Below are 22902 nucleotides of genomic sequence, written 5' to 3' on the forward strand. Positions count from 1 at the left end.
AAATATAAAACTTTAAAACCTGTTTCACCATGACCTTAGTGATACCTAAAATAGAGGTAACCTGAACAAATTCTTCTCCCCTCTTCTGATAAAACAGACAACCAATTAAAATGTGGTGTATTGAAACTGGTGTACCACAAGTGCTATAAGCCGGTAGCTCCTCTTCCTAAAGGAGTTATTTATTTACTATAGAGTGTTGCCTTGCTGTTAGTGTCATTTAAGAGCAGGACTCCATAGGCACTCATTAGTTTGATACAGTAGTTTTTAATTTCATCGAAAATTATTTTTATTTTTCCATATGAAGAATCTGTCCTTCCAATGACCATTTCTTCTTTGATTTCTTCACATTTATCCTGCAGCTATTCTGCTTTAACTTGTGTGCACCTTCTATTGATTTCATTCCTAAGTGGCTTTCATTGCTGTATTCCTTTTGTTGCTGAATATTTTCGAATTTTCTTCTTCTTTTTATCAACTGAAGTACGTCTTCTGTTACCCACATCGTCTCTTACCTACATCTACATCACTTCTCTGCAATCCACAATCAGATGCCTGGCAGAGGATAAAACTGTCCTCCACATTTTTAGGAAGTATTAGTAAACTGTATGTTAAAACAGGTACCAATCTTCTGTAGTGTGCTACTGAATTTGTTCTCTATGTTGTTCATCCCTGTGACTATCCGCTAATTTTGCAGTTCAGCTGTGTCCATACCCATGATTTAATTACGGCTTAAACCCCCTTACTGAATTTAAAGATGGGACTACAATTAGAGTTTAACACCCTGCTGACAATGAGTTCATTAAAGATGGAGCACAAGCTCAGATTCAAGGAAGGAAACTGGCTGTGTTCTTTCCATCTTTCCGGTGTTTGACTTAAAAGATTTAAGGAAAGGAGGGGACAACTAAATCTGGAAAGCCAGATAGGGATTTGAACTGCCATCCTCCCAAATGTTAGTCCAGTCTGCTCGCCACTACTCCACTTCTGGTACATTGACATTAAGGTTGTTGGGCTACTCTGCAGTCACTGGATACTGCCCCAGATCTTTGGTGTGCAAAATTGTAGCAGTTTCTATCAAAAAATTGCCAAAGAGTGTGATTTTTTTAAATTTCAGATTCATAGCAAATTTTCCAAACATTGACGTATACACGAAAGGACATATTTTCAAAAGATCCCGCTATAAGTATATATTCATATTCTAGCACTGAAGGGTACAGTTATTGTCATTAAATTTTGATATAACAGCACCCCACTTTGGAGGGGTAGTCTGTCAAGCATTCTACATTGTGCAAGTATAATACTCCGTGACAGCCAACTCAAACCATTCAGAGTATTGGTACTATGACTGTTGCATCAATACTAGATACGAGGGACAGACAAAATGATTTCAACTGAGCCTGTCACGCCTGCATAATTGTGTTGCAATTTAGGTGCATCAGTTGCCCCAAAGGTTGTCTGCTATTGATTATTTTTCCACCACTCCAGTGGCCCATTGCCAATTTGAGATTTTTTCCCACTTTTTAGAAGTTTCTACCATCCACATGATCCAGGCAATTAAGCCAAGATCTATACTTTCATGCAATGCACCAAATTCACTATCACAGGCAATAACGGACACTGAAACAAGCCAGAGTTTACAGTAATGAAGTACTGACGGTGCTGACCAGTCTCCAACATGGGAAACTCAGGTTATCCAACACTAAATTGTGCCAGTGACTGGATCCCCTGAGTACTTGTCATTTATTACCATTGTGTGTGTGGGGGGGTGGGGGGGTGGGGGGGAAGGAGAGGGAGGGGGGAGAGGGAGAGGGGAGAGGGAGAGAGAGAGAGAGAGAGAGAGAGAGAGAGAGAGAGAGAGAGATGGCAATGCATCTAGCAAGGTTTCTGTTCTCTACTGAACAGCTTTAAAATTACACCACTCAAGGAACATGGCAAATGTCACAGCTCTATTTACTCTTACAGAATATTTGTTGAAATATAATCCTACAACAAGCATATGATGACTACAGCATTTTCCTGGGCACTTTATTTTAATTAGTTTGACAATAAGTACATTCTGAATACTTGAATAAAAAATGTGGACTGCGTGTTCCAATATTTATGAGGTAGGCAGAAGGTTAAGGTTAAGCTTTTGCCATGAGTAGCCTCATTAGAGACTGACATGGATGCAAAAAAGGGGGGCAAGATCTGGTAATGACCTCACTAGTGGAACTATCTGAGTAGTCATCTGATTTCAGAAAAGTTTGACAGACATAATATTTTGGGGCCTGGACTCATCATCTTTCACTGCAACACATCACTTACATATTTCAAATCGCAAAAACAATTCATCACATGTACATTATAACTTAATCTATGACATGTTATTCAATTAATTCCAAATAAAAATAACAAATGGAACAATAACTAAATGGAGAGTGAAATTACTTACTTTGAGAAAGATTCATCCACGTGTTATTCCATCTTGTACGCCCCGAAATTGTGTAGTGCAATATTGGATTGCCATTTGTAGCTCCATCTGTCCACTGAATAGTTGCTGATGTTTTCTTTATGTCTGTTACCTGGACTCCACCTGACATAAATCCAACAAAAACATTAAAACATGGTAACACATTTTCTTCAGCACAAATAAACACCTGAGTTTTTTGTGTAGTCAAATTTCGTGTATCTTTAATTCTTTAAATTATAGACTTCTGTGTGACCTCACTCAAACAAGAAAATAATAATTGTTGGGAAAAAAGAAAGGATAGTGGTATTAAAAACAACTTAATACTTCTTCTTCAGTAGCTCTACAGCCCTTGGTGAGCCTTGGCTTCTTCAACAACCTCCCTCCACACTTCCCGGTTATTTGCTGCTCTTTTCCAGCCCCGGACTCCCATATTGCTGATATCCATTATTACCTCATCGGTCCATCTTCTTCTAGGTCTCCCTTTTCGCCTAACTGAATGGATCATACCTTTCATCATTTTCTTTGGAATTCTATCCTCTGCCATTCTCTCCAAGTGTCCTAGCCATCGTATTCGCTGTGATTTCACAAATTTTACTATGTCCCTGCTTTGTATTAACTCTTGTAATTCGGCATTGTAGCGTATTCTCCAGCCTTCTTCCTCCCTTATTGGCCCATCGATTTTGCGTAGTATTTTCCGCTCAATGCTTCTTAGAGCATTTTTATCGTGTTCTGTCAACGTCCATACCTCTGAGCCGTATGTGATAACTGGGCGGACTAGGGAATTATATATTAAAAGTTTAGTTTTTCTTGTAACGAGGCTATTTTTGAAAAGCTGCATATTTGCAAAGTAAGCTCTGTTTCCTGCTTGTATTCTTTCCCTTATAGCCTTTCCAATACTGTTATCATTTGCTATTAGGGCTCCCAAGTAGTTAAAAGAGGACACTCTATTGAAGCATTTCCCATTGATGTTTAGGTTTTTAGGGGTTCTTCTGGCCTCAGATTGTGACATTACCATATATTTTGTTTTGTTTTCATTTACTAAGAGACCAATTTTTAAGGCTTCTGTTTCCATTGCCCGGTATGTTTCTAGGAGTGTATTGGTATTTCTTCCTACTATAGCAATGTCATCAGCGTATGCACATATCTGGCTAGTTTTCATAAATATGGTGCCTCTTTTGTTGATTTTATTTACTGCACTATGCAGGGCTATGTTGAACAGGACAGTGGAGAGAGACTATCCCCTTGCTTCACACCTTTATTAAAGTCAAAGCTATCACTTGTTCTGCTGAGGACCTTTACTTTTGCTCTCGTCTCTGTCATTGTCATTCTGATTAGTCTTATTAATTTAGCACATATACCAACTTCTTTCAGTGCTCTGTATAGTTCTTGCCGGTTTATGCTGTCAAAGGCTTGTTTGAAATCGATGAATAAAAAATGCAGATCTATATCATATTCATAGAACTTTCCATCATTTGCCTTATCACAAATATTTGATCAGTTGTTCCTCTGCCTGGTCGAAAGCCACACTGATATTCCCCTAGTATGCCTTCTGCACACTTCTGTATCCTTTCATTTAATATGCTTGTGAAGATCTTATAAGCTGTACTTAGGAGTGTTACACCTCTATAGTTTTCACATGCTGTTCTGTCCCCTTTCTTATAAATGGGGACTATTATTCCAATTTTCCAATTATCTGGCATAGTTTCTGTTTCCCATATATCTGATATTAATGTGTGCAGTTCCTTTATTACAGCCTCACCACCAGTTTCTATTAATTCAGCAATTATGCTGTCTTCCCCAGGGACTCGATTGTTTTTTGACTTGTGCACAGCCTGGGAGACCTCTTGTAGTGTTGGCTTTCTTGCCTCATTGGTTTCATTGTCTACTTCCAGCTCCACTCTTCCCTCCTGTGCAGCTGTCTCTTCATCTTCTAGGCTGGTGCTTAGTGTATCTTTGAAATACTCTGCCCATCTTCCCACTATCTGTTCTTCCTCCCTTATCATTTTCCCATCTTTACTGGAACAGGCCGTTGTTTTTGGTTGGAATCTATTCTTCATTTTGCCTATGGCATGATAGAACTTTCTTATTTCACTCTGTTCCTTTAGTTCTTCTAGTTCTTGAAATTTCTTCTTATTCCACTCTCTTTTCTTTCTCTTGCACAGTCTGTTAGCTCTTCTCCTTAATTCTCTATATTGTTCCACATTATTTCTGGTTTCTCTCTGTAGCACTTCTGTTTTTGCCCTGTTCTTTTCCTCTATTGCTGACCTGCAATCTTCATAAAACAACTTAATAGATTTTTATAAACCAATTAGTACGCAGAGAATGCTACTTGGACTGCACCTGTCCAATTAATGTTAAATGTTCAACAAATAATATGGTGGTTATGCCCTCTTTTGAAACCATACAAAGTCTTCCTTACACCAAATGCATTTCGTTTTATGTATAAGCATTGGCAGTGGTCACAGTAGCAATTCTGGTTTTATTTACATGTTGGTTTAGTGAGGCCACAAACAGTTATCATATTTAAAATAATTTTTTGGTATTAAAGTTTTTCTGGCTCTGAGGTGTAGCATCTCTACATAATACCTATTTAGATGAGACATTACAGCCGTGATCGGACGTGCAGTATGAGTCACGCACAGGACAGCTGGCATCAGATTGCTCGAGAGGACGTAGTTTTTATGTGAGCTGATAGAGGTCACTAGATGACAGACACTGTTTGAGCAGCAGTCAACCTACTGTTAATTTTATTTACGGTTCTGTTTGTTTAATTTTCTAACTGTTTATTAACTGCTACGATGATTGTGCTTAGTTATGAAAGTGAATGAAGATGCGAATGTGAAATACTGTTTATATAAAGTTTTTAAACTACACAGTTAAGTAATTGGTCATGTGAGGAATGTTCGAGAATGAAGTGTGTGTTAGTCATCTGTACTGGGGAATTTGTTATAAACTATTTAGTCAGTTTATGGTCTTGGGGAAATGAAATTATGATTTCGGTAAAGCAGTTTTGTTCTACATCTACATCTACATGATTACTCTGCAATTCACATTTAAGTGCTTGGCAGAGGGTTCATCGAACCACAATCATACTATCTCTCTATCATTCCACTCCCGAACAGCGCGCGGGAAAAACGAACACCTAAACCTTTCTGTTCGAGCTCTGATTTCTCTTATTTTATTTTGATGATCATTCCTACCTATGTAGGTTGGGATCAACAAAATATTTTCGCATTTGGAAGAGAAAGTTGGTGACTGAAATTTCGTAAATAGATCTCGCCGCACCGAAAAAGTCTTTGCTTTAATGACTTCCATCCCAACTCGCGTATCATATCTGCCACACTCTCTCCCCTATTACGTGATAATACAAAACGAGCTGCCCTTTTTTGCACCCTTTCGATGTCCTCCGTCAATCCCACCTGGTAAGGATCCCACACCGCGCAGCAATATTCTAACAGAGGACAAACGAGTGTAGTGTAGGCTGTCTCTTTAGTGGACTTGTTGCATCTTCTAAGTGTCCTGCCAATGAAACGCAACCTTTGGCTCGCCTTCCCCACAATATTATCCATGTGGTCTTTCCAACTGAAGTTGTTCATAATTTTAACACCCAGGTACTTAGTTGAATTGACAGCCTTGAGAATTGTACTATTTATCGAGTAATCAAATTCCAACGGATTTATTTTGGAACTCATGTGGATCACCTAACACTTTTCGTTATTTAGCGTCAACTGCCACGTACCACACCATACAGCAATCTTTTCTAAATCGCTTTGCAACTGATACTGGTCTTCAGATGACCTTACTAGAAGGTAAATTACAGCATCATATGCGAACAACCTAAGAGAACTGCTTAGATTGTCACCCAGGTCATTTATATAGATCAGGAACAGCAGAGGTCCCAGGACGCCTCCCTGGGGAACACCTGATAGCACTTAAGAGGGAATTAATTTTATATTTGGTGGTTTTCAAAATTTATTTTAGTAATTTACTGTTCTGACTCAGTGATGAATTTTGCTTGGTTCTGTACATATGTGCAGGATTGAGCGAGCTTGATTCTGCTTTGCAAATGGCTGTGATGTTTCTCTGTCAATCAGAAATTAGCATATTCACATGTATTTTGGGAACTACAAGCTTCTTTTGTGTAAAGAGATGAGTAGAGTCAGAGCTAGGACATCACAGTGATCAGACCTACTGATATGTGCTCTGTTTAAAATTATTAATACTGTGATATCTTGGTAATAAAATGTTCGTGAAGTGCTGTAAAGTGTGGAATGGAGTTTGAATTAAAGCACAGTATCAAATTTTGAACATTTGATGAAATTTAAATAATTAAATTCCACATGGCGTGTTGCTTACTCGCGAACTTGAACATTTTGTTCTGCGAGACTGATTATAGCAACATTTGAATGAGCTGTTCTAAAAGAAACAATCCATTTGTAAACTTTTGGTGAAGAATAATTCATAATTACCATAAACTGGCAACAGTTGTGAACGATGTGTGTGTGCAGACTTTTCAGACTTCGTACAGTTTCGAGCAAGGCCAGGTAGTAACTGGTGTATGAAAGCTTATCGTAATGGAGTCAGATATTATGCACATAAATACTTTTATTTAACTATTCCTTGCACCAACAAAACAATTTTAGTGCGACTTCTAGTTACGATGCGTACAGCTGTTTTTTCTATAGTTTTTGCAGCTGAGAACTGCATGTCAGTAACTTCAAGGAGGCGTGCGTGTTAGAAGAGGTTCACCATGAGGTGAGGGGAACTTTATACACTTTGCAAAGCACAACGCCACCACAGCTCCTTACCATGTTACACCGAGTTCTATATGCAGGCGTCCATTTTTTAACAAACTGCACTCTACTAGCCACAACATTTTCTCCTTTGCTTGTTTTGATTTGTATATAGGGTGTCCATAATTAAAGTTCCAGTTTCAAAATGCTGTAGAAAGAGATCCATTGCTCAGAATGGGAAGCATATTATTAATACAGGAGGAAACATCATGGGAAAGAAAATAATGAAAATTTTACCAATAGATGGTGCCTAAAGCGTCACAGTAGATACACAGCACACAACTGTCCCTCAGTTTGTGTCTGAAACACCCAACATGATTATCTCCATGAAGGCTCACAAAATGATTACACTGAAAAGATAGGTTCTCCTAACATGCAAAGTGGCAGAGGGAGGAAAGAAGTTGATCCTACATCTGTCAAAGATGTGGTCACAGCAGTGCAGGAGGGGTCAATCAGGGATGTACAAACATGCTGTGCACAGGGCATTGCACGAAGGCTGGACATGTGGACAATGAATGGCCGTGGAACATTCCGTGGGCAGACAAAGCCCATTTTCAACTCCAAGGACATGTCAATACATAGAACTGTAAGATATTTGCAACTAAAAATCTGCACACAAGTCAACTGGTACAATTTCGTTCAGCAACGGTGACTATGTAGTACGGGTTGACAGCATTGTTTACCTATTTTTTCGAGGAGATGAATTCTGCGGGTCCTGTTACTTGTACCGTCGTCACCGGGAAACTTTATGAGTGTCTTTTGCACACCATGTCATTCCAACCCTTCCAACAGTATGGGTGCGTGGGTAGGATCATTATTATGCATGATGGCACTCACCCGTACATTGCATAGACAGTGAAACAGCTGCTGCAGAGGCATTTCAGAAATGGTAGAACTATCAGCCATCATTTCCCTACAGCCTGACCATCCAGATCACCTGATGTTAATCTACGTGGCTTCTGGCTATGGGGTTATTTGAGAGATGTCATTTTTAGTGTTCCAATAATGAACATAGGTGAAGCAATGGCACACATCGTGCAGTGCATTGTGAACATGGCCCCCGAGACACTTCGATCTGTTGTGGAACATTTTGTGTCTTGATTTCAACATACTACATACTGAACATGTCTTGCACCAGTCTCACAACGATTAGAAACCCACATCATTTTGCTTATTATGCAGTTTTTGGCCTCAGGACAATTTGCAACCAATTTTTCCCATTTGATGAAGTATGACTTTGCTGTGGTGGATGGGCTTATCTAACTAAGAGTGCCAGAACTGTTGACTGCCGAACTTGTGCAGTTATGCAAATTGAACAGTATGGATGGTGTAATGTGCAACTCAAACCACAGCTGTTATATTGGAATTCATCTGTCATTTGAAGCCAACCCTACTTCAGTTAAAGATACTTACAGCACCATCAACTGGTAAAATTTTCATTACTTTTTTTGGTTAAATGACGTTTCCCCCTGCGTCAATAATTTTCTCGTGAAATTTGACATCATTCTGAGCAGCAGTTCTCTTTCTAGGGATTTTGAAGCTGGAACTTTAATTATGGACACCCTGTATATCCATATTCACCATGCCTGTTTCGATCCACATTCACCGCAACTGCTTTATCATGGAGAATGGGAACATCTCTTGTTTTGTTTCTGTGGCAGTGTGTCTACAGTTAGGTCTGCTATACAACTCTGTGTTTCTATGTATCTGACTCTCTCTCTCTCTCTCTCTCTCTCTCTCTCTCTCTCTCTCTCTCTCTCTCTCTCTACAAAACATTCTCCTTTTTATATTAAGAATGAACATTAAAAAGGCACTATATGTCACTGTCCAATAAGTTTGTGGATAAACTGTTGTAGTATCACTTTCACAAGAAATTTTTAAATATGCCAAATTATACCACAATCGAAAACAGATCCATTTCAAGTGTTGTTTCCCCACAAAATTTCTCTCTAGAAATTTTATCAGAAATGTGAATTAATCATTCTATTAGCAATGGTAGTAACACTTTAATCTATTGCTTATACAGCAGTATAATTCACAGGACACAAGTACATTAATCACCACTGCAGACATTCAAAATTATCTTCTTCAAACTATACAGTGATTTAAAGATTTCTCACATAGTAAAGAGTCTACTATGCCCTGCAATTTCACTTGTCACATCATACTGTTCAAATCAGAAAATAAGAAGTAAGGAAGACTGGGATTTAAGGTCCCTTCAACAACAAAGACATCAGAGACACTCTACAAAACATTCTCCTTTTTATATTAAGAATGAACATTAAAAAGGCACTATATGTCATTGTCCAATAAGTTTGTGGATAAACTGTTGTAGTATCACTTTCACATGAAATTTTTAAATATGCCAAATTATACCACAATCGAAAACAGATCCGTTTCAAGTGTTGTTTCCCCACAAAATTTCTCTCTAGAAATTTTATCAGAAATGTGAATTAATCATTCTATTAGCAATGGTAGTAACACTTTAATCTATTGCTTATACAGCAGTATAATTCACAGGACACAAGTACATTAATCACCACTGCAGACATTCAAAATTATCTTCTTCAAACTATACAGTGATTTAAAGATTTCTCACATAGTAAAGAGTCTACTATGCCCTGCAATTTCACTTGTCACATCATACTGTTCAAATCGGAAAATAAGAAGTAAGGAAGACTGGGATTTAAGGTCCCTTCAACAACAAAGACATCAGAGACACGTTAAAAAAGGGATAGGGCACAGATACAGAAGCAGATTGACTTTGTTCCTCCCAAATTAACCATACTGACAGTCAAACTATACTCTGAATCCAGCTCCTACCAGAATGTGAATCGAGAACTTTAACCATCTGAATCTCAGCATTTGTATGAAGTTATTTAGTTAAACATTGGACAAATTAAAAAGCATTTCAGAACTGGATCTGAACAAATTCTAAGTGTTCTTGCATCACATCACCCAGTACAATGTAACAAAACACTCATTACTATTCACTATTAAGCAGCCTCATAATGACATGCAACTGCGATGTCTACAGTTTATACAGCTTGACATACAAGGGACAGTCAAATGAAAATGACACAGATGGAAAAAAGTAAGTAAACTGTTTATTATTTGAAAAGTAATTGCCATAACTGTTAATACATTTATCCCACTGTGAAACAAGATGGTCAATGCCTTTGTGGAAAAATGTTTGTGGTTGCCTATGGAATCATGTTTGTATCTAGGCACATACATATCCACCTGAAGCAACTCTACGGCCAACGAATCTCTTTGTTCAGGGCCCCAAAAATATGGAAAAACAGGGAAAGAGATTGGTACTGTATGAAGGATGTGTAACAGTGCTCCAGTGACACTTCTGCAGCATAGATGAAACAACCTGGGCAACATGTGGGCAGGTATTATTCTGCAACAGAATGATGCCGTCTATCAACATTCCTGGGTATTTGGACTTGATGGCACACTTTAATTTCTGCAAAGTGTCCACGTGGACAGGGGCACCTCCGATTTGCTTCACTGTCCACCTTTAATCTGACCTGGTAAGATTCCCAAACACTCAAAAAAGTATGGGTCACACTAGTGTTCTATACACCATCTCCTTTATAGATCAGGTACACTTCCCTAAAACTTCTTCCAATAACACAAAGTATACCATTTCTCTACCCTACTACGAACCTTAAGTGTTTTCTCCATTTCATAACACACTGTGACAATAGACCTAGATTTATAATCATCACAACTATACCAACCAGTACACCACCAATATTCATCACACCAAATATAAATTCTGTACCCTGTATCCTTGCCATTACCAGTGCCCGGCAATGGAGGTCCAGCCACTGTGCAGCAGCATAATCAAATACTGGTGGCAACACCGCATCAGGGCCGACATACAGTATCACCTCGAGAGATGGACAAGCAATCTAACTCATATAATCCCAGAGTGGAGTGCACTTGGCCTCATTCTGTTATTTTGTGTTGTCATGTTAACTTAGTTTTGCTCTTCGGACTCTTTGCATTGTATTGGATTCGGCCTGGCGTTTTGGGCTATGTATGGAACTTCTAAACAGTTTACTCATTAAAGCAATTTTCATTCTATGTCCATACTTGTGTGTGTAGTTACTACACAAGTGGTGGACGAGCGCAGTTGAACGAACACTTGTGTTTTTCACTGAAGTGACGACATTGACAGGTGCCTTTTTGCAGGTAGCACTTCAAAGCTTTCTGCAGCAACAGATGGAAAACCAGAAGAATCTGGAAATGCACTAGCAGATGCACATGGCCATGTTGGAAAGTGTGTTGACCAGCCTGTTTGCACAACCTCACCAGTTTTCCCCGCCTACGATCGAGCCGCCAAGGACTGGAAGGCATATAAGAAATGTCTCTGGCAACACTTTACAGCCTTCAGGGTAATAGACGCTAACTTCATCAAAGCCCTCTTTCTGGTGTGGATCTTTTCCCAAATGTATCACTTGTCAGTAAATTTAGCGCTTCTTCAACATCCGACATCCCTACCATTTGACGAAATGTGTGGCTTGTTGACATCATATTAACACTCTGCCATCTGGCGACACCACAGTGGTGTTGTGCACAAAACAGCAGTCAACGGCCGGCGACACCAAAGTGGTGTCATGTGTTGAGTATAGCTCAGTGGCCGGCGACACCACAGTGGTGACGAGCATAGTATCACGCAGTGGCCAGCAGCAGCACTTTAGTATCTTTTGCATTCTGTCGGTGTTTTGTTTAGGTAACAATAAGTTACACACGTCAACAAGTTTTTGTTTTTATAAGTACTTGTGCCCTTTCATCATGGCAGACAAAAGAGACAATACGATTATTTACGATGAATACATGGAGCAAAATTTGGGGGTTGCCACTACATCACGTACGACCCATCATGATCTGGTTGACAGATTTTCTGGTCACATAAAACACCACCAACGTACAGGCCTATGTATTTCCAAAACGAATAAACGAAAATGAATGAACTGCCATGTAAAAAAAAAAAAACTAACTTAATGTGCACATCTTGTAGAGTTGCATTACATCTTGAAGACTGTTTTGCTGCATATCATATGAAAGAGAAATACTAAGTACCAAATACAATGGAAATAAACAAAGCTATGAAACAAACAAATTTTGTATTTATTTACATACATATATTTTCGAAATATCATGAAAGTAGGGGAACAATGTTGAGAACTTATGAGAACAATGAGATTAGTAAAACATAATAATTTATAATCTTCAGATAATGTCAAGAATGGCCGGGGACAAGCCAAGTAATCCAAATTAGCACTGCCGGCACCAAGCAAATAAATTTGTACGAGATCTGCGGACAGCAAAGTGTTAAGACCAGCATACCCATGTTTTTCTGTCTCTCTCTTTTTCTTTTTTTCCCCACGAGAGTGGAGTTTTACCAGTGCAGGAAGCAAGCCTGTCAATCATATGGGCTGTAGAGTTGCAAGGTCTTAGTCGAAAGTGTCGTTTCATTAGTGCCCAGTCTAAGGAGTGTTACCCTGATACTATGGTTCAGGATGCTATCATCAGGATGGTTCCCAACAGAGAAGTCTGCCAATGGATGCTGCTATTTGAAAAGCCTACTTTTGCAAGAAATCCACTATATTACACAATTGTTTGAAGATGTGTGTGCAGCGGGCTGTCAATTAGATTCCTGGACAGTGGCAGTTGTCAATTTAGACAACAATATGGACTGGCGTTTCATTATGAATTTGTTAGAGGGAATCATAGTGGTACAACACAGCCTGGCCACCACACTCCACAAAAAAAGGGCGGCAGCAGATGGGTTTTCGCTAGCCGTTACCTTCCTACTTCACTTATTTTGTTCAATATGACTGGCCCACCTGCCCTAAGTGTTGGTCTTCTTGCCACCACTGTAGAAAAAAGAGGACACATTGTAGTGGTATGCCATGCTTGGTCAGCACCAGTTGCAGCTCCAATCTCTCAACCTATGGACATTAACGTCGTCAGTCCTATGTGCGACAATCTTGTGAGTATTTCCAACAAACTGTTCATCAGTGTACGTGTTAATGGGACACCCCTAAGGTTACCAGCGGATATGGGCATGGCAGCATCACTTATTAATTCTAAAATGTATCTGCGCCTTGTCTCCCCTCTGTTGTCTTCTACCATGTGCTGCCTTGTCAATTATAAAAAGACAACACAACCCTATTCTCAGCAGTTTTACAGCGGAGATGGCATACAAGGAAGTGGTCCAACCCCTAAACTTCCTTGTGGTGGATAGTGTTTTAACGGAAAATCTGTTTGACTTGGATGCTTTTATAGCTGTTGGATTTATGGTCGCAAATTTGGTTAACTTGGCTCCCAACCTTGTGCTGTATCAGGGATAGGATGAATTATGCAAGGAATATTTGGACATTTCATCTGGGTTAGGCAAGGTCACACATTTTACAGCGCATATTACTCTCAAACTCATGGCACAACCTCATGTTTTTCAGAGTCAGGTCAGTGCCACTAGTGCTTTGTGACAAAGACAGGTAAGAACTCAACAGATCGACTGCTGTGGATGTCACTGAACCAACGTCTAGCAAATGAGCTACACCACTGGTGATTATCAAGAAACCAAATGACAAGCTCTGTCTATGTGGCGGTTTCAAGGTTATAATTAATGCACGGACTATAGTCAACACATACCCCATCCTGTGTCCAGAAGTACTACAGCTTCTGCTGGATGAGGAATCACACCAGTTCCTTGTAGTCAAAATACCCTATAGTCTCTACACGTACAACCGGTTGGTTTTTGGGGTTGTGGGTGCTCTGGCCCTTTTTCAAGGTTTTTTTTAAGCAACTTACATGTGTTTCTTGCTCTATAAACTACCTAGATGACATTGTAGTCACATGTTCCACCACCGAGAAACATCTACAGAGAACCTCCAGCCTGTTTCAGACCTTGTGGAACTTAGGTCTCAAGTGCAATCTGGATAACACAGATTTCTTCCAATCCTCTACTGAATACCTGGAACATGCCAATTACAAATGGACGATCCAGCCAACAAACAATCGTGCTGCAGCTACTGTAGCCCGCCCTCATCCAACTAATGTGAAGGAAGTTCGGGCATTTTTAGGAAACATTGCGTATTATAGTTACCATAGAATATCCTCTTTAATCAATTGCAATTTGTTTGGACACCAGAATGTCAACAAGCATTCAAGAGTTTGAAGAATAGTCTTCATTCAGTCCCGTGCCTGGCCCCATATGCATCTTAGAATGGCCTGGGAGGCGTACGGGCCCACTGCAATCCAGATGGTTCCAAGACTCAATGTAGCACTTAAGAATTTTTCTCAAATCGAGGAGGGCCCCCCTCCCCTTGCTATTATTTATGCAATCAAGAAGTTTCATGCGTTCTTATATGGTGTCAAGTTTTTCCTCATTACATTTCACAAACCTTTAGTCCCATGGTCCATCTGCTGGATAAATGGGAAATAGACTTCAATGGTGGGTACTGTTCTTCAGTTGTTTTCACTAGAAGATTCACTTATGTCCAATGGCTTAGAAATAAAACACAGATGCTCTCTCAAATCATCTTGTGGGGCCCTGAACCCAGCTTTGACCGGGGTGAAGTCTTGTTTTTACTTTGACAAAGCAGCTCAGTGGACAGGTTCCCTATAATGAACTCACACGATTGACTCAGATGCTGTTCTTCACCAGGAGTGGCAGTATATTCAAGAGGGAGTGGTCAGTACAAGCCCGTTTTGGATTCATATTGGTTGATTGTCACAGATACCTACTCCCAGTTTCCATACATTGTTAACCGCCATTCCATGACGGTGGAACTGACAATGTGGGCCCTCAACTGTATCTCCTCCACAGGAGGCCTCCCCCACACCCTGGTGATGGACAATGGGCTGCAGTTTATCTCACAGACTTTTCAAGATTTTTGTGCGCAACATGCTGTCCACCACGTCAGAGTGCTTCTGTTCCACCCTCAGTTGAACAGGGAGGCAGAACACCTCATACGGATTTTCACAAATCAGATGAAGAAGTACTTCAGAGACACCCCGGGGGAGAAGCGCGCTCACATTTTCCAGGTCTACGCTTGGCAAGAGGAGCCTAACAAAACTGCTGCAAGGGCACCAGCTGGGTATGGTGCTGCATATCCTCCTGCTTTCTCCATGCTCACCTATGGCAACCTGGTTGCTGTACTGCACGCCACCACCTGGGCTTGCGTCTTTAGTCACTGTGAGCATTGGATTTGGGCAGTTATCAACAAATAGTGGGGTTGGCAAGTCTTTGGGACGGGCTCACACATACAACAAAAGCATCGTCACAGCTGGTGGCATACTACAGTTGCATGTGTGAACTCCCAGTTTTTAGTGGCTCAACTTAAAGAAATACAACTTTTGTCATGCCACAAATAGTTCAACTTGGTTGTACTTTGTTGCGCTACTTTCCTTCACCAATGCTCCCTGGTGGCAGTATATTGAAACATGAACATCCTGCGATAGTTATTGTGGAGTAATTGCTGCTGCACTCCATTCGATTTCAGTGTGTGTGTGTGTGTGTGTGTGTGAGAGAGAGAGAGAGAGAGAGAGAGAGAGAGAGAGAGAGAGAGAAGATTTTTGGATAAACAAATACATAAACTTAATATATGTAACCAAAAAATCGAGTCATACAAACTTCATGATTTGTGGGACCACATTGTATATATTGTGGATTATAAGCAGGAGATAGCTCCCAAGTGTCTCGCAGCAGCTGTTAAACTAAAAATCAGTTATTCAAAATTCCTATATCAACTAATGCGATAAAATTCTAAAAATCTTGGAAAAATGGTGTGTCTGCAGGTGATATTTACACACCAGCTGTTGGTTAGTTTGCCACTGCAGACACCATTTTCATTTTTGAGTGTTATTTCTTTTATTTAGTTTGTGCAGCCTGATTTATCCCTGTGTGAAATCTATTTTTGGATCTAACATTAGGGTTTTGTCTTCCTTGTACTTTGCTCTTGTCACAGCTCTAAGGCCATAACCTGCACTATAACATATACAGGATGAAGCAAAATTCGCACACTCGGGCTTCACAGCGCGACTCCTCACATGCCAGCGATAAAAAAAATGTCTCTCACAAAATTTCATCCAGCAGAAAATGGATGTTAAAGAGTGGCAATCTGGAAACACTGTAACCAAATGTATGGTAACTACCTCTGTCTGGACAGATTTGTTGTGCTGTACAGTTAGTGCAGTGGATGCAGTTTTGGGTTAGCATGCAGGAGGTCGATAGTTCGATCCTGGGTGGAGGCATATGTTTTTTATTTTGTAAATATAGTCCAGGTGGTATGATATCTGTCATCTTAATCATCAACAGCGATTGAAGTGGGTCCTCTAGAGAACATTTGCACTTAATACTACAATCTTAGAAAGTTTTCTTTGTACCCTCATCCAATGGCCCCAGAGTTTAGTACCAACTATTATTCTTGTCTTCTTCAAGTCCATTATATTTCGTTAGGGCTTTACGTTACCAGTAGGACCAGCAATGTGCTTTGCGAATAATGCTTACTATCTGTATGTGTTACCACCATGGTCCCACTAATTATGCCTTTCACCAGTGAGTCTAGTAACCACATGCTGTTTAGTACGTATCTCAATCCATTATCATCATTATTATTATTATTCTATCGATTGGATTGCGGAAACATCACGTCTATTACCGTTACAGAAACAATGTAATTCAAAATCAAACATTTCCCAATCAGCGGTGTCAGGATGAGTCATACAGAACAATATCTGTCAGAGGGGTAATGAGTGTTAGGTGTAACAATGCGTAGGACTGACAGTGTGCTTGTACTGTATGCGCTGTTCATCAGACAGGGAGTAGTTGCGAGCGGAGTAACATACCCATAACAGACTCCGATGTACATGCATAGACGTATCGAATTTTCTCATTGTAAACCTCTAAACCGGTGTGGCAGACATATGGCATACAAAAACGATGAATATGTGGATATGCTTCTGGTCCTTGGTGCATCTGATAACCGGGCTGGTGCTGCCACTCATGAATATGCTGCTAATTATCCTCATCAACACTATCCAGATAAGAATGTGTTTTGTCATATGGAGCTGTGCCTTCGGGAGTCAGGTTCTCTCCTTCCACCATCATATGACAGAGGTCGTTCATATACTCTCCGTACTCCAGCTACTGAGGAAGCTATTCTGAAGGTCATACACCAAGAACCTCAGTGAAGTACACGTAGCAGAGCAAGGCAGCTGCGCGTCTCACAGTGCAGAGTCGTTAACGTGCTGTATGAGCATGGGCTGCACCCTTATCATTATACTTTCACACAACACCTGCATCCTGCACATCGCCATCAGCAGATGCAAGTTTGTGAATGGTTCCAATGACAACAGGATGGCAAAGATTACTTTATGAACACTGTAATATGGTTGGATGAAGCAGCATTCACTCACGAGGTTGTCTTCAATATGCACAATGCCCACCATTGTGTCACTCACGACTGTGGATATCAAGTTCACTTTGGCATCAACGTATGGGCCGGAACATCAGACGACAGGTGTTTGGGCCACTACGTGTTGCCTGACCAATTGACTGCATGAAGGTATCATACATTCCTCGCAAACTATCTGCCTGATGCGCTGGAACATGTTCCATTACCTGTTCGGCACAGGATATGGTTCCAACATGATGGTGCATCTCCACATTCTGGAATTAATTTGCGACAGTATTTGGACAGAACATTTCCAGGGAAATGGCTCAGACGTGGAGGTCCAGTTGTATGCCCACCAGGTTCACCTGAGCTAAATCCCCTGGATTTCTTCCAATGGGGAAACCTGAAGGAGCACATGTACTCCACTCTGCTGACAATGTGGAAGAATTGGTAGCGAGTGTTCATGCTGCTCTTGTTACTGTGGACACAGCTTTGCTGCAAAGAGCCCAGAGCTGAATGCTTCGGCAGGTTGCGCAATGTTTAGATGTGCAGGAAGGTCGCTTTGTGCATCTGTTGTTTTGAGGACAACATATTCTGTTGTGAAGGTCATGCGGTCATTAATATGGACATTATTATTGCCACTGCTTGATACTGTATGACATCTGAGCGCTCACGTTATATGTAGTATAAATGACAAGTAGATGTTGTGTTATTGTACTATGCTATCATCTTTAGCATCTCGAAATTGATATTGTTTTTGTAGTTGTTCTGTCCTATGACACGCCATATGCTTCAACTGTCCATTTCTTATTTGTCTAACCACATATTCGTTATGTTCGGCATTACAAAATGTTGTAAATTTACGATACATGTGACCTAAGAAATGGTGTATATTACAGTATAAAAAAAAAAAAAAAAAAAAAAAAAAAAAAAAAAAAAAAAAAAAAAAAAAAAGAGTGCCCAACCCAGGATCGAACTCTCAACCTCCTGCATGCTAACAAAAACTGTACCCACTGCACCAACTGTACAGCAGAACTAAGATGTGCTGACACAGGTAGTTACCATACATGTGGTTACAGTGTTGCCAGATTGCCACTCTCTAATGTCCTTTTTATGCCAGATGTACCTGCATGCCGAAATTTTGTGAGAGACATTTTTGTTATCACTGGCATGTGAGGAGTCGCACTGCGAAGCCCGAGTGCATGAATTTTGCTTCACCCTGTATATGCACTGCCTCGTGATGCCACTACAGAAAGCCAAAAGCTGTGGTGCCAAATTAAGACGCATATGTGAACTCCACTTTATGCTGCATATGGACAGGCTGGTGGCCTGATATCACAATCAATTACGCCCGCAGGGGGGACCAGCATTTGCTGCATCTGCACAGTCTCCTTTGTAGTGTCCGGGTTTTTGTCTTCTCCTCCATCCCTGGGGGTACCTTCCCTGTTTTTTGCTCCAGTCCTAGGCTGAGCCCTTTGTCCACCACACATTCATCTGCTACTTTTTCCAGCCCTCACTCAGTAGGACTTCACAGGTGCTGGTCCAGCAGCCAGTTCCTGCTCCCGCCTTAGAGCTGCCAGATGTCCCCATGGATTCATCTTCAGCACCCCCCTCCCCCCCGTCCGCCGCCTTTGTTGGCATTGCACCACTGGCCTTTTGCCCATGGGGGAGTCATCACTATCAGAGCTGTTTCCGAGCCTACTCTCCAGTTGCAGCTAATAGCAGGGGGCTTCTGTCCTCATCAAGGGCACCTGCCTATGATGATCAGGAAGGCATGGACATCTGTTTCCTGGGTACCTATGTCGTCCCATGGTGTGGGGGAGGGACCCCGGGGTTGTATCGTCTAACAGTCAACCCTCCAAGGGGCGAGGACTGCAGTAGCCCTATTTCAATATTTTTCTGCGCATCATACCAGTAGCCTGACACCAACTACTGTCATAATACAACTCATCCGTGCCAGCGGGGCAGGTCCAGCCACCAAGCGGTGGTACAACCTAACACTGCATCGAGGTTGGCATGCACAGATGACTGACAGCACCACCTCGAGAGACTGACGAGCAATCTACACATTATAATAATGGAGTGGAGTGCACTCTGCCTCAATCTGTTATTGTGTGTTCTCGTGTTGACTTTCCTTTCGGGCTGTTGCCACTGTATTGGATTCCCCCTGGCATTGTACTCTGACTGTGTATGGAAGTTCTAAACAGTTTTCTCATTAAAGTGATTTCCATTCTGTGTGTGTGCGCTGACTTGTGTGTGTAGTTACTACAAAATTCTTCACAGGTAGAGGGAGAAAGTATGTGGCAGAAGACAAAGCACAAATTGTTCCAACTTTTACCAATTGTGTGGAGCACCCAGGTTTTATGAAAGTTAACTGAAAAGACCAATGTCATGCCAGGGTCGTTTTATGTCAATTACGCCAGTTTTTTCTCCAGCAACACTGTTTCATAAAGTGTAAATCATGACAAAATTATAAAAATGTTAATGCAAAAGTGGGTGCAAATTAACATTGTAAACTTAGGAAATTTGACTGGAGCAATAACAAATGTTATCAATAGTGGGGCAATATTAGTTCTGAAAATGTTAAAGTAGGATTATACTATAAAGCAATTCCACAAAAGTTGTTCTTTCTTCCAAGAGTGTTAGTCCCCCATGTTTCACAGGAGAACTTCTGTGAAGTTAGAAAGGTAGGTGTCGGGGCATTGACGGAAGTAAAGCTGTGAGAATGGGCTGGGAGTTGTGCTTGGGTAGCTCAGTTGGTAAGAGCAAAGTGAAAGGCAAAGGTCCCAAGTTCGAGTCTTGGTCTGGCACACAGTTTTAATCTGCCAGACAGATTCATAACAGTACACACTCTGCTGCAGACTGAAAATTTCATTCTGAAATCATATACCTTTCTGCATGATGTTATGATGAACTCTGTTTACAGCTGGTACAATTGTTGGAATGTAAAGTAGTTTGTGATATATCTTTCTCACTGACACCAATATGTTGTATTATGAAACATATCTGGGCGTATCAAATATGAACCAGAATTTAAATCTAGCACTGTGACAGTGGATGGGAATGGCTGCCACCTTGACAGGATGTTGGGGGATGTCGGGAATAGCACAATGATGCCGCAGTTGGTGTAACGTAACCACTCATGTCTGGCGGACGGCGCATAATAATCAAGTTTTTTGTGGAAGAATGCTCCGAACCCGTGGAAATTTTAAAGAGGCTCCATGCACAGTTTAGGGAAGAAACCCTTTCAAAGATCCAAGTGTATGGATGGCATAAAACTTTGTGGCAGGATAGGTAGCTGTGGAAATTGCACCCCACAAAAAGCAACCCCGAACAAGCATCACATCAGACAACATTCATGCCGTACAGAACCTGTTGCAGAAGAACAGCACATAAAACTTTTCGAAATTACTTCAGCAGCATGGATAAACTGTGAAAGTATTCAAGCCATTGTCACTAATGATGATTCATTTGTACAGCAATGCAAGGCCATACACTGTTTCTTTAATGATGGAAAACTGGAGAAAAGTCTTTGGGAAACTCCCCAACTCATCATGCTGCAACCACCACATGTTTGGAAATCTGAAAGAAGAGCTCAGAGGACTTTGATGACAATGCAGCGGTAGAGGAGTTTGTGAGCAAGTGGCTGTACACGGATCCCTCTTCTTTATTCGAGGATGGCATGAAAAAGTTGCCAGTTTGATGATAAAAATGTGTAGCAAAGTCAGGGGAAAATATAAGGCAATGACTTGCATTTGTCTTATGGACCAACAAGACTATGATAGTATGTAGCTAAAAACTTCATCATGAGTGAGCCAGGTTGTAAACCATAATCTTGCAAGACGATGGTCACTTTCCTTCTTTATTACCATCATCTTGCGAGATTATGGTTCACAGCCTGGCTCGCAATGAAGGTTTTAACGACATACTGTCATTATCTTGTTTGCTCATATTATGACTGCATCTCATTGCAGAACTACAGCTAATGCATGTTCACAGCATTTTTATGATTTGAACTCTCTGAAGATTGTTATAGAAAACAACCAAAACTAGTCATTGTGCTTTAGTTGTATACTGAAAATTGTGGCCAAGGCATTAAAAGCTTTTTATATTAAAATGTTTTATTTGATAAAATTGAGAAACGGAACTTTATTAGTTTCTGACGAAGAAAAGAAAAAAAAAGAAACATGTTTGCAGAACGTTTGCAATGAAAATGAACTGAGATAATCTACCCAGACTCTGCCTAATGAAACAGGGAACAGACTAAAGAGAGCTGACTTAGGAAGGACACCGTAATATATCTAGGTTTTGGTTCAAATTTGGCGGATGGGGGTGGTGATTAAAGTTATATAGCTTTAAAGATAAACTAAAATAAAACTGTTATCCTTGCCATAACCTTCACAGACAACACTGACAGTCATAACAAGTAACAACATTAATATAAAACTACCAAAAGTACATTAAATTTGTTGTATAACAAATACCTGGTGGGCCTGGAGGTCCTTCAACAATAAGATGGGTTTTAGAAGCAATCCTTCCAACAGCACTCTTTATAATACACTCATAGTCACCGCCTTCAGCAAAAGATATGTTTCGAATATCCAAAACATTGCCTTTAATATGCTGAAAAAAGTACAATTTAGTGATTAATATCATTTACATGGCACATTGTTTTAAGAATAACCAAAATGCCAGTTACATGGATAATAATCTTCAATAGCCATTGAAGATTGGACAAGTGACACAGCACATCTTATTTAATAATACTAATAATAATAACAAAATCTACAGCCACAGGCTTTCTGAATTTTACACAAGAAATTGAAAAACAAATTGAAATCATTCAAATTATTCTTCAGATTTGTCTCCATTTGAAACAGCGTGCTCCATGACCATATTAATGAGATCCAAGATATGACAAAGGGCAGCACTGGTCATAAAATTTTAGTCTCTTTATTGCAGATTGATTTCAGCTACTGCACAGCTATCTTCAGAGCAATTATAGCCAAGTCATGATGAAACATCGTAAATAAAATCACTCGTGGTATCACATTGACATTAAACTCATGGGACCACACTGACATGACATGTAATGGCATAACTGTCAATGTGGTACCATGTGCAATTTTATTTATGATGAATCATCAAGACTTGGACATAACTGCATTGAAGATAACTACACAGTAGCTGACATTAATCTGCAATACACAGATTAAAAATTTATGACCAATGCTGCCCTTTCTCC

General features: G+C 40.3%; 1 protein-coding gene across 2 annotated transcripts in view; it reads right to left on the reverse strand.

Annotated features, from left to right (window-relative positions):
• LOC126248253 (contactin) overlaps nucleotides 1-22902 on the reverse strand; it is a 163633-nt gene that overhangs the window by 55877 nt on the left and 84854 nt on the right. For both annotated transcript variants that reach the window (XM_049949104.1, XM_049949105.1), the window contains exons 14-15: nucleotides 22142-22280; nucleotides 2426-2566 (exon numbers count right to left, since the gene is read on the reverse strand). In XM_049949104.1, coding sequence (XP_049805061.1) covers nucleotides 2426-2566; nucleotides 22142-22280 — 280 coding nt within the window. The remainder of the gene's footprint in view (nucleotides 1-2425; nucleotides 2567-22141; nucleotides 22281-22902) is intronic.

This window comes from Schistocerca nitens, chromosome 3, assembly GCF_023898315.1.
Source record: "Schistocerca nitens isolate TAMUIC-IGC-003100 chromosome 3, iqSchNite1.1, whole genome shotgun sequence".
NCBI lineage: Eukaryota > Metazoa > Arthropoda > Insecta > Orthoptera > Acrididae > Schistocerca > Schistocerca nitens.